This window comes from Aspergillus novofumigatus (assembly GCF_002847465.1).
Source record: "Aspergillus novofumigatus IBT 16806 chromosome Unknown P174scaffold_13, whole genome shotgun sequence".
In the NCBI taxonomy this organism is placed as follows: domain Eukaryota; kingdom Fungi; phylum Ascomycota; class Eurotiomycetes; order Eurotiales; family Aspergillaceae; genus Aspergillus; species Aspergillus novofumigatus.
In genome coordinates this window covers 377,540-390,299 of record NW_020194286.1, presented here as the reverse complement: position 1 = coordinate 390,299, position 12,760 = coordinate 377,540, and the positions used below count along the sequence as shown (strand labels likewise).

The following is a 12,760-nucleotide window of genomic DNA, read 5'->3' as shown; positions in this document are numbered from 1 at the left end:
CTCTTTGCATTCTCCACGACATCGAATGCTGAAAGTTACCAGTAGCTACTGGGTAGGGTATATGTTAAGCCATAGCCTTTATCTGCGCTATCAAGCGCAGGAGCGAAGATTTGCCAAGAAGGTTGGATAGTTGTCATAATCGGCATCTGATCCGCCACGCTTCAGCGTCAACTGGGTATTCCCTTTTATTTTTTCTTCTTATTAGTCAAGGTATTTTGGAAGAGTTGTTTTTTGGTTGTTTGGGGGGCCGGAGGGGGGAGCATGCAAAGCAATACCAATCCAAATCCACCACCATCGAATCCGTATTTGTCCAAAAAGTTCAATAATGACATCGAAGAAGGTCGATTGCTTGGACTTAGATGCCGCCAGCTCGGAAAAGGTGGTTAGCAGTTTGATCCAGGGTCATTGAAGGGCCCCTATCACGGATGAGAAATCCAGACTTCTAGTCATTCTTTCGCTTTTTCAGCGCCGGTGACGCGACTGGTAGAGCTCTTGCTGAGAAGTTTCCATCGGCTTTATTGTGTAAAGATCAGGGGTCAATGGTAAAAGAAAGCGAATTAATGGTGCGTGTAACCGCACAATTGGGATATTCTCTGGCGGCATGGTGTCACAGGCACGCTCAGAGTTCCAACCTCCATAGTTATGCGATAGTCTTCGTTGCCGAAGTTCCGTCGCATACTGGCTCAGCAACAGTAGTGTCGCCACAAAAGTCCGTGGTTGTTCCACAGAAGCCAAACTCGCTGCAGCAGACATTCAGAGGGCAATTTCCGGATTTGCATACTGGAGAGCCTGAATCAGAATATCAAAGAATATTAGATGATTTTGACAGTATTATTAAAACATCTCTCCAATCTGGGATAGCTCATTACCCCACTTGTCTGCCCAGCCTGGGTAGACACCAGGATCACACTCAGCCAAGCTGGGAGCAAGTCCCATTTGTACTAGCTGCAGCGATGCAGTTGGTAGACTGAACAATAATCTTGGCCGTAGCCGCAAACATTCGACAACTTAGAACAGCATCCTTCAGTACAAGGATTTGTCGAGTCGCAAGAGATATCATCAGATAAAACGAACGTAAGGAAGGAAAGAAAAGAGAATGCAAAAGAAGGACGAAGATGCCGCATAGCTCTTGACAAGGTGCTCCGCGAGACACCTTAAAGGTATGGGAGCAGGAAAGTCACAAAAAAAGACGAAAAAGAGTGTATGGGAGTAGAAGATTAAGATAATCCGACGCCTTCGAGACTTTATTACCACAGATTCATTTTTGACCTCTATCTACTCCGGTAATTAGTTGCATTTTGTATTGTTTTCCTAAGAATGAATCTTTAGCTATTCTGGTAAGCTTCGGGTAATTGAAAGGAGCCTTTGTAGGGCGCTAGGAGGAAAGAAACGCGGCGTTTCTCCACTCAAAAAGGTCGGATTCGCAGAAGGTAATTTTGAATGGAAGAGCTAGTATAGATATGGAACAGTGCCCTGCTGCAGCGGCCATGGTGCCTCTAGGGATATGTAGATATATTAGGGTCATTTGGTCACATCGGCACCCCTGTTTCCGCTTGTTCTCGCTCCTTTCCTCTCGTTACCTCCAACGGTATCCGGGATGGGAGATCAACGATGCTTTGCAGATATAATTGGCTTTCCCAGCTCTACGTATCTAGACAGACCAAGTAAATATTGGAGCACAGATATGTTCCGAGTTGAACGGTCTAATCTTCTCTAATTGCAATTTTTTTCATCCTCGAACCTCAGAGCTAATGTCATATCCGCACGTCCCCTGAGGAAATTTTACTCTTTCGCGCTATGATGCTAGCATTGCTTTCAAGTTTCAACTATTTTAGTCTGCTTTAATTGTTCGGCAAAAGGCCGCGCATTTGGCAGAGTTTTTGAGCATTCGGAAAAGTCTGTTTAGAGTAGAGTTTTCCTGAATTAGAAATCGATGGATAGAGCACAAGAGAGAATGACTTGCTCTTAGGGCAATAGCCAGGCTTCGCCATTCCAAAACCCCAACGTCAGATGATCTCCTATTCCGTTCGTTGATATGAGACCATTTTCTGACTTTCCATTGCTTTTTAGTAGCATGTGTGGGTCTGTTTAATAAACAACTGACTTCAAACTAAGGCGAGTGGCACAACGGATGGAAGAACTAGCTTGCCTAGTCGATGCATTGCCCTCACTTGGCATTCACACTATATTTTCGCTAAGCTTTTAGTCACCCTCCTTCGCATAACTTTTAGACAATCTCTCCGCTCTCCACCATTCATTCTACTCCGTGGGCTTTTACTCCGAAATGAGGACTGAATGAGAGAAAGCGGCCTGTCTAGCCTATTCTTGCTGTAAGTCCGTGAGAAGAGGGGAGATTGAGGGAGAGCGGGGCTGTAACATTCGCTTACATGTGAGTATGAACTATACTAAGCGGGCATCCCGTGGCATTGTGATATGGAGAAAAAATCTTACACTACTTTTTCATGTAAATTATATTATCGCTTTGAGTTTTCCAGTCTTTGCTAACTCGTCATGCGGTTTAGCTCGATTTCTCGCTTTCGGCCAATTGGGAATTCGCTGGAGTTTTGGGACCTCCTGCACAATATAAGACTCATCTATATTCAGCTTTCACTACATATGCTGTCTCTAGCCACTCCTTTCCACTCGTTCTCATTTGGGTCCCAAGATCACTCACTCTTTTTTCGCTCTTTTCACTATACATGAAGTGTTGTCATTAAACCTTCAATTTTCTTCTCGTCTCTCTTTTGCAACGTTGATGGTTGCTATTTCCTAAACAAATTTAGCTATTTTCATGGTTCTTTCTTGAGACCATAAGAGAAGCCTTTGCACCATGAACTTTTGCCTGCAAAATTCCGCACGATGGTTGCTGAACTGGATAGGAATTTTCATGTTTATTGGTCAATCCTGTGCTTTGGATATCGGTAGTCGCTTTCGTGTTGAGCAGGGCCAAGGCCTGTTACACGATCTGGAAGTGGTACCTACGGTGGAACCTGCTATGGCACGGATGCGGATTTGAGTGCCATCTATACTGAGGCAATTGACCTTGCTCAGGTGGCCTTGGATTCCTTAAACAGTTATGCTACCAGTGCGACGGTGCGCGCAACTGTAGAGACATTCTTTGGAATAAACCCGATTCATCGTCACCTACAACGGTGTCAGCCATTGACTCAGCACAATTCGCATACGTTAAATGTTAGTTGATACTTCCATTTGCGTTATTTATTTCTACGCTGAGAGTACAGGCAGGGATTGCATTACTACCTGCCTCTTACTCTACCGATCATTGAGTAGAGGTGGACTCCAGGGTTGACATACTTCCTACTAGATATTTTCGGACAAATCATTGCTTTCTCGACAAGCACAGAGGAAGAAGAGATCTCTCAGCCGGGTTTCTTTTGCGACGATAGCTGGCGATGGAGGACGGAGATGGACTATGGATCTGATGGACAAATGAATGGCAAGACAATCTCTCAGGCGACAGGTGAGCTCAATCAATAACAAACTATTTTAAGCCAAATTTCTAGCTTGAACCAGCCCTGACATTATGATTATCATCAAGGCGGTGCTACAAAGTGGAGCTGGTGGTCTCCTTTGTACAAATCATTTCTTGGCACCGGCCCGGGCTGTGTCCACACCAACTTGGAGGCAACATTAGGGTTCACAGTCGTCTTCGACGAACAGAAGGTCTACACGATTACCATGTGCCCATATAGCTTCACTCGAGCTAAAAGAAAGGATTCCCTTAGTGCTTGGCGCTCTAAGGAAAAGATCATAGCCGACGGAACACCACTAGGGGCAGCGCTTTCAACGCCCGGTACTTTGCTGCATGAGCTAGCACACTTGGTCACGAGACAAGGTGAGTTAACCTTCTGCTTTTTATGCGATCTTGAAACCCCGTAACTGATACTCATGAATTGGTTAAAGTTGTCACCGATGAGACGCTCACTAATGGGCAAAAGGCTTACTTTCCTCCAAATGTGGCTACACTTGCGAGGAATCAAAAGCCAAAGCTGTCAAGAATGCCGATACCTATACCTGGTTCGCCACTGCTATGTATCTTGATCAATGTGACTGGTCACGACAGATCTGCGCTCAGAGCGCCAGCAGATCAACTGTTGCTAAGCGATCGAACAATCAAACCAGCACCGATATGCCCCTGATGCGAAGATCAAACCGACGGACGTTGCTCCCTCGTGTATTGACTGGTTTGCAGGATGATCTGGAGTAAGCAATGTTTGTTGTGGTGAATGCACAAAGGGTGATTCGTGGAGGCGCTAGCGGAAGCGCCATAAGGTGTTGAAGTTCATTCAAGAAATGCCAAGGTGTACCGGATGTAGTGTTATAGAAGCTGAGTTAGGCTGATTGATGTCAGAGCCCGTCGATTCTGCTCTCAATCTATCTATATTTCTACGTTGAAATGTAATCTCTGGCCTCTTTTTCTGTTTGCATCTTCGTGTTCCTCTCAGCTTCTCTCCCAGGGATTCGGCATGCACTACCTTGTGTTCTGTGATACTTTTCCTGGGCGACTTTGATGGGTCCAAGCAATCCCTACTAGTAAATTAACTGAAAATGAGTCTTTTTAAAGTCTGTCTGTTGTTCCGTAGCACTTTTGAATGACCATTGGTGCCACCCTGTGCAACCCGCTCTGCCATTGCTTTCCTTCTATAATGATACATCTGAGTCATAGGCTGGCAAATCATCTAAACGCTTCATCGCTTCAGGAGATATAGGTTGGGGAGGCTCTGGTACATAGTTCTCCGGTACATAATGAACAACCTCCACAAATTCTACATGCAGTGATTTATACCCAATCATCCCAAGATCTTTTAGCTTATCAAAGAAATTCACCATGACATCCCAAGGTGGCCTTCCGCGTGGATTATACCTCACCTTTTCTTTATAGATTTGTTCTCCTTCCTCATCAGCAAACTCAATGAAATAAGCTAACCGCCTTGCAGTTTGCCTCTGGTACTCACAAGTCCCCTCTATCCATGCAGGAATCTGGGACTTAAGCGCTGCTGAGGGATATTTAGCTGGGTCTTCACCATTAATGTGCCAGCGTGGTAGCCCTCTAAACATTTCAATAGAGTAGATAGCTTCCTGATCTAAGTCTGCAGGGAAATAGATTATCAGGACCTCATAAAGCCTCTGTGGAGGGAAAAGCGGGTTTGCGCGTATAATCTTCCCAGCACCAGGGATTGGCCAGGCCACTTCTTGGCTCCATAAGCGATGTACAAGGGCTGCATTTAATCTGAGGAAAAGCTCTGAGGTAAGAAACTCCTCCCTGTCTTTGCTGCTTCTCCACTCTAGTAGTTGGTTAATTATTAGATATTTAGAAGACGGCATAGCATATTCTATATTAAAAGGCTAATGGTGCTTACCGATAATCAACCACTCAATCTCACTTAGTTCACGTGGACGGCCCGAGCGATAACAATGCATTCTTTGAGTTTATGTATCTCTTGGAGGGTCGCAAAAAGTTCATCATTATTTAGGATGACACCATTAGGTGGATCTTTGAGTGATATCCATTCTACCAATCTGCGGCTCTGAGGTGGCCTTTCCACGGCAGATGGATCTTCAGTGTTTATTTTCATGGTAGTGTTGTTGATAGCATGCAAGTCATTCTGTTGCTTTGATGCGTGTTTTATTGTAGTCTTCTCAGCATTCATTTCACTGGTATGTGTGACTGATCGAGTAACAGGCATGGTGTTGTGGCGAACTAATAAGGCGGTGCTAAATAAAGATAAAGTGGTTGAGGATTTTCAAGAGGAGAGGGGAGAGGTTATATAATATTGAATTATATGACCGCTTGCCCGATTGGGAAGTGATTTGATTTCTCCGTGCCGCCTCTTGGCGATAATATTTCGGCAAATATTCGTCATTTGATCAGCCAAATCCCGGCCTCTAATGGAAGGGATAAATAGGAGCTAGATAGTCATTCATTTAGAAGATCAGACCTTCATTCATTTTCGATTGGCCATAGAAATTGCTAGCGATTTGTAAATCAATACAGTATTACTATTTTCAATAGTTATGAGCCCGGCTTGCCCTTAAGGGACGCACGGATTGACTTCTGCTATCATTCTTCCAAGGCCTGCATATTGGAGAGCTCTATCTCATAGCATTAGCGAGATATCTCATTGGAATTGCCTGATTCGGAAGAATTGAAGATATATCAACACCGCCGTCACCCCAAAGCTAATATGGACTACTATGCTGAACCAATCAGATCCACTACAAAGGTCTCCATCGTGCTAGATAAGCCCGATGATTGGTGGACATGGGACTCACATATAATCAGCCTAGCCCGAACCCATGGAGTGCTTGATATACTCTAGGGAGAGAGGCCTTACCCCATTCCGCCGATTCGACCGACTCATCTGATGGTTCTAGCCAATTAACAGGTGAAGTTGGCCTCAGCAGAACCCCAAGCAACAGAAGCAAGCCAATCAGATGGCTCATCAACTACTGCAGCCGCCCCAAAGGCTCCAGCAAAGCCAACCGATATCGAACTAGCATTATATACTGAAGAATTGGCGATCTATAAGGAAGATAAGGAGCAATATCAACTAGATCATCAAGGCCTCGCGGCTATCTAGACCACTATGGAGCAAATAGTAGCCAGGGAACATCTCCAGCAGCTAACCAGCTAATCAGATAATAAGGTTAAGAGATATTGAAAGCTTAAGGCCAACCTAAAGCCTTTAATCAAAACGCGAATGAACAATATCCAAGAGAGATATCAAAAGCTTGCTGCTAAGCCAGCCAATTAGAATGTATCAAGCTGGCTAAGCGAGTGGGAGAAGGTACTGAGTGTGTGTACTAAACTAAATATAACATAATATACTGGATATATAGGCACCAGGACCTTCCTCATGGCGTTAAAAAAGATTAAATCTCAATATGCTAGCATTCGATTGGATCATCTGCTAGAGGACAGCAAGCTGAGTGTCTTTGATGAGATCTCTCATTATCAAAAACACTAGGAAAGCCTTAGCCAGAGAGAACAGAAGAACATCTTTGCCATGTTTAAGGGACAATCCTCTAACCAATCAAATTCTGATTCAGCTAATCAGAATCGTGGATTCGAACAGCCTAAGCGAGATGACTACCCCTGCGGAGAAAGGCACTTGTTTAATAAGTGCCCATATATGATTAAATTAATACAGCCAAAGGGATGGAAGCCGAATCTAGATATTATAGAACAATTCAAGAAGATTAAGTAAAATCCAAGGGTAAAGCACGCAATGGATGCAGCAATTAAGCAAGCTAATCACAATCAGAATCAGGAAGCATCTCGCACGGCAATGAGCATTATAAGAAGCAATTCAGCAGTGTTCTCTATGGGCAGGAACACATATAAACTGCGAGATAGCTGGATCATTGATTCGGGAGCAGATATCAACATCTGTAATGATTAAACTCAATTCCTCACCTACAAACCAGTGGAGGGAGAGTATGTGTGTTTTAGAACCATTAAAGTGAAAATCCATGGATAGGGAAAGGTTAAACTGCGAGCAATTAGAATAAATCAGAAGCTGCACATCTTAGAAGTCGGTTAAGTGGCTTACATACCTAATTGCCATACAAATCTGCTCTTAACTTTTCAGATGAAAAGGCATGGATATTATCTTAATCAACGCACCAATGTAATAGAAGATCAGAATAGGAAGCTGATCTGCCGCACTAAATTAAAACATAATATGGAGATCATGGAATATAATCCGATATCAAATATCTTTGCAATGAACCAATACTCAGAGAGGCCCCATGAATCAGCTGAAACTAGCGAACGATGGTATCAACGGCTAGCACACCTGGGAGATGAAGCCGTACAGCACTTAGAGGAGGCCTCAATAGGTGCCAAAGTGTTGAGCTGCAAGAGATCAATCTGCGAGACATGCAGGCTAGCGAAGGCTGCTAAGCAGATATCTCAGACCCCTAGAGAGAGGTCTATAGAGCCGTTTAAAAGCGTTCATTTTGATTTGATTCCACTATTAATTACCCACAATAGAGATCATTGGGCGACACATTTCATTTATGAATCAACTAGATGGCATGTAATCTACACACATCCAGATAAAGATCAGCTTAATGGCCTAATAAAGCAATTCATCTAATAGGTCAAAACACAATTTAGCCTCAAGCCAAAGAAGATGTTTTCTAACCGCAAGCCAATACTTAGAAATGAATATATCCGCACTATGAAATCTAAGGGCACCAAGATCTATCATTTAACTCAATATATTGATGAGCAGAAAGGGCTGATTAGACTGGTCGTGGGTTGGGTTTGGATGGATCCGCAGGGGGTTCAATCCAACCCACATGGGTTTTGGGTTGATCCACCACCTATCTGACCCACCCTCATATCCATGCGGGTTGGGTTGCGGATAACCATTCTACCCATATCATACACGTGATTTTAGACTATACTACTTTTGGTAGGCGGAAAGACCTAAGAATCTAGACTATACTACTTTTAGTAGGTAGAAAGATCTCTCTTTGAGAGAATATCATGAATATTCTATTATTCTGCCGGTCACGTGCACCCAATGGGTTATCCATATCCATATGGGTTGGATGCCATCCACCCATATCTATGTGGGTTGGATCAGGGTCGACCCCCATCCAACCCAAAGTGCGGATTGGGTGGGTTGGATATGGATTTGCGGATTGGGTCAGCCAGTCTAGGGCTGATTGAACGTTCTAGGAAGACAATTATCAAAATAGCCCAAAGCATGCAAATCAGTACACAACTGCCTGAGAAGCTATGGCCGCATATATTCCAGGCCACTACCTATCTGCAGAATAGACGACCGCGCAGAGAGGCAGTAGAGGAGAATGGTCAAACAAAATGGATATGGATCACACCCTATAAGAAACTTTATAGCAAGAAGCCATCATTAGCAAATCTCCACATATATAGATGCAGAGCTTACATTAGGCACTATAAGATTCCAAGAATGAAGAAGCTGGATCCGCGCGCCTAGGTAGGCTATCTAGTCAGCTATACAGCATCCAATATATAGAAGATATGGAATCCAGTAACTAGAACAATCACTAACAAGAGAGATGTGACATTTAATAAAGACGTCCTATTTAATCCAAATCAGCCATTCCACGCTGAAGCAATCAAAATATCGGATCTGCCAGAATTGCCTGTTGAAATCAATGAGCTGCCAGATATCGATGATTTGCCCAGCTTAGTGGGAAGTGCAGATGATGAGTTGGATGAGGTTGAAGCTCGGGGGGTGAATGAAGCAATCAATATAATAAGCAAAGGAATAAGCAACAGCACTATACTGGATAAGGAAGGCGGTCAGATGATAGAATTGCTAGAGGTGAACTAGACTGGTCGTGGATTGGGTTTGGATGGATCCGCAAGGGGTTCAATCCAACCCATGTGGGTTATGGGTTAATCCACCACCTATCTAACCCACCCTCATATCCATGCGGGTTGGATTGCGGATAATGGATATATCCATAATACCTAGTCAGGTGACCCCTAGTATTCTAATTACCACCCATTTTTCTAGTATTCTAGCCACACCACTAGGATATCTATATGTTTTATTTATTAATATAATAACTTATTATATAAATATTATATATTACCTATCCTATAAGCTGAAATATGCTTAATTAGGGGGGTATAGGGGCTTCCTAAAGTTGGGATGAAAAATGGTGCGGAGATATATATTTCTTATTACTACTGTCCTAAGTGTAAAGGATTAAGGTATATAGGTGCGATCCGGTTGATCAGATCCGTTAGGATCTGGTCATAATGGCCTTTTGGCCGAGTTGGTAGTGGGTTGGACTGGACACCCATCTATTACAATATGACCAGATCCTAACGGGTTAGATAATAGGCTTTGGGTTCGAATCCAGCTGGAGACAGATTAATTTCTGGTTCCCTGTCCCTACTAAGGTCGTGGAGATATGTAGGACTGTGGTATGGAATGTAGGGATGGTGATCCCTACTAGTTGCGCTACTGGATTTAACTGCCACCTACTAGCTCACAGGATGACTTAGGACATTCCTGGGGGCCCCCACCTATCTATTCCTAGTTCCTTACAGCTTATCTAAGGCCCGAGGGCGTGCCTCAGAGAGAGGGGGTACAGTTGTAAAGGATTAAGGTATATAGGTGCGATCCGGTTGATCAGATCCGTTAGGATCTGGTCATAATGGCCTTTTGGCCGAGTTGGTAGTGGGTTGGACTGGACACCCATCTATTACACTAAGTATTATTATCTAAAATATAAAATCCACCATAACTCTAATTTCTCTTAGTAAATCTAATATTTTTATTTTATATATAGATAGATATGACTATTCTCTATCTATATATATAAAAATATATCCCTACCTAGGCCTAGATTAGGTTGGATAAGCTTATCAGTCCCTTAAGGCCCTAGATCATGTGCACCTAATGGGTTATCCATATCCATGTGGGTTAGATGTCATCCATCCATATCCATGCGGATTGGATCAGGGTCAACCCCTATCCAACCCAAAGTGCGGATTGGGCGGGTTGGATATGGATTTGCGGATTGGGTCAGCCAGTCTAAGGTGAACCTCACACCTCTAACTCCCCTTGCTACGCCAGGATAGACTGGCTGACCCAATCCGCAAATCCATATCCAACCCACCCAATCCGCACTTTGGGTTGGATGGGGGTCGACCCTGATCCAACCCACATAGATATGGGTGGATGGCATCCAACCCATATGGATATGGATAACCCATTGGGTGCACGTGACTGGCAGAATAATAGATATTCATGATATTCTCTCAAAGAGAGATCTTTCTACCTACTAAAAGTAGTATAGTCTAGATTCTTAGGTCTTTCCGCCTACCAAAAGTAGTATAGTCTAAAATCACGTGTATGATATGGGTAGAATGGTTATCCACAACCCAACCCGCATGGATATGAGGGTGGGTTAGATAGGTGGTGGATCAACCCAAAACCCATGTGGGTTGGATTGAACCCCCTGCGGATCCATCCAAACCCAACCCACGACCAGTCTACGCCAGGAAGATCTATCCAACATGACGTACCTATCAAATCTATTGAGTAAAATAATGATTTGGAAGCAAGCCTGCAAGAGGCTGGAATCCCTGGAGACTAGATTGATAGCCTGCGGAGAGATAGCCAGCAGAGAGAGCAGCTAATTTAATTGGATTTGATAACCCCAAGATCCCCTACGAGAATCGATGATTCACCAGAGCCTGAGATACCTATAAGACTTATGGATACACTGCCTGAGTCCCCAGATTAATTGCAAGCAGAAGATTCACCTTCAAAACAGCTATTTGAGGAAGTCAATTGATTGACTATCGAACCAAATAATTGAGATGAGCTAGACGACGTCGATGATATCCCATGGAAGCCAAAACATAGTGTAAGTGCTAATTTTTCACTGGACAACATCATTAAAGGAAAATAGGAATGTCGAGCTCCACGACATGCATATGCTGGCGTTTGGATAGATGGCCTGAAGCAATTCCACTCAGTATTTACATCATTTAGAATAGGCCTGAACACTAAGGCATTGAAGAAGCAGCTTCATCGAGATGAAATACCACCTGCACCTGACGGCTGGAAGGAGATACAGAAGCACCCATTAAAGGAACTCTTTAAAGCAGCCACACAGTTGGAACACAATACATTATTAGCTCGAGGGACTTTTCAGAAGGTCAGAACGCCCAGAGACAAGCAGATCATTCCACTACGATGGGTTTTCACATACAAATTTGATCAAGAAGGCTACTTAATCAAGGCCAAGGCACGAATCTGCATATGAGGAGACATGCAGCAGATGACACATGATGATACTGCAGCCACTACTCTTGCTACATGAATATTTCGGACGTTAATAGCTATAGTGGCAGTGTTTGATCTTGATATACAACAAATCAATGCTGTCAACGCCTTCGTCAATAGCAAGCTAGATGAGGAGGTCTACACTAGAATGGCTGAAGGATTCTCCAAATATGGCTATGTTTACCTATTAAAGCGAGCTCTCTACGGCCTACGCAGGGCACCGCGCCTCTGGCAGAGAGATATTTCGAAAGCGCTTGAAGAGATAGGTTTGCGGAGAATAGATACAGACTCATGCCTTTATATAGATGATAAGACTGTCGTCTTGGTGTTTGTGGATGATATACTATTTCTTTACTGCCATGAAAGCAAGAAGCATGCTGATAATCTGATTTAGAAATTACAAGAATGATATGAATTTTGTGATTTAGGTCAATCAATCAATCAATCAAGATTCTATTAACCTGTTGGAGCCCGTCTATAGAAGCGACTAGCTATGCAGGCGCTTCGCCAAATGAAGCAGGAATCTAGTACCCGAACGCCGTAACCCACATATGCAGACAAGACATAAGAAATTAGCGTATAGCCACATCAAAAGCAGAAATCACAACCAAAGCAGCCTGCCACTATGCTGCATGTCTCCCCTGCGCCATCTTGCGCGTCAAATACCTATCCCACTCCATTCCATGTAGTCATTCCATCTGCCACATTGCCGCACCCAGAAGGGCCCCTTCTAGGCAGCTGCTGGTTCCATCTAACCATCGTCTTCCATATCTATTCTGAGGCCAGAAAGGCCTATTAGTTCCTGGTCCTGCTCTGGTTTAGTTATTTCAGCATGGCGGAGCTGGCTGAGCAGGCCTGTTTGGTGCATAAATTTGGTGATGTAGCAGATCGCCTGCAGGTCAGACACAAGTGCATCATAATCTGATATATTC

General features: G+C 43.7%; 2 protein-coding genes across 2 annotated transcripts; one reads left to right on the top strand and one right to left on the bottom strand.

The window, feature by feature from the left end:
* Positions 1-2,830: 2,830 nt before the first annotated feature.
* P174DRAFT_473398 (uncharacterized protein) lies at positions 2,831-4,362 on the top strand (the record flags this gene model as incomplete). Its single annotated transcript, XM_024830628.1, has 6 exons — positions 2,831-2,921; positions 2,945-3,139; positions 3,160-3,192; positions 3,326-3,481; positions 3,560-3,856; positions 3,960-4,362. The coding sequence occupies 6 exons, from the start codon at positions 2,831-2,833 to the stop codon at positions 4,226-4,228; spliced, it is 1,041 nt and encodes a 346-aa protein (XP_024677221.1). The 3' UTR covers positions 4,229-4,362.
* A 300-nt stretch (positions 4,363-4,662) lies between these two features.
* On the bottom strand, positions 4,663-5,708 carry P174DRAFT_516528 (uncharacterized protein; the record flags this gene model as incomplete). Its single annotated transcript, XM_024832343.1, has 3 exons — positions 4,663-5,306; positions 5,382-5,394; positions 5,415-5,708. The coding sequence occupies 3 exons, from the start codon at positions 5,706-5,708 to the stop codon at positions 4,663-4,665; spliced, it is 951 nt and encodes a 316-aa protein (XP_024677220.1).
* Between the last annotated feature and the right edge of the window lie 7,052 nt (positions 5,709-12,760).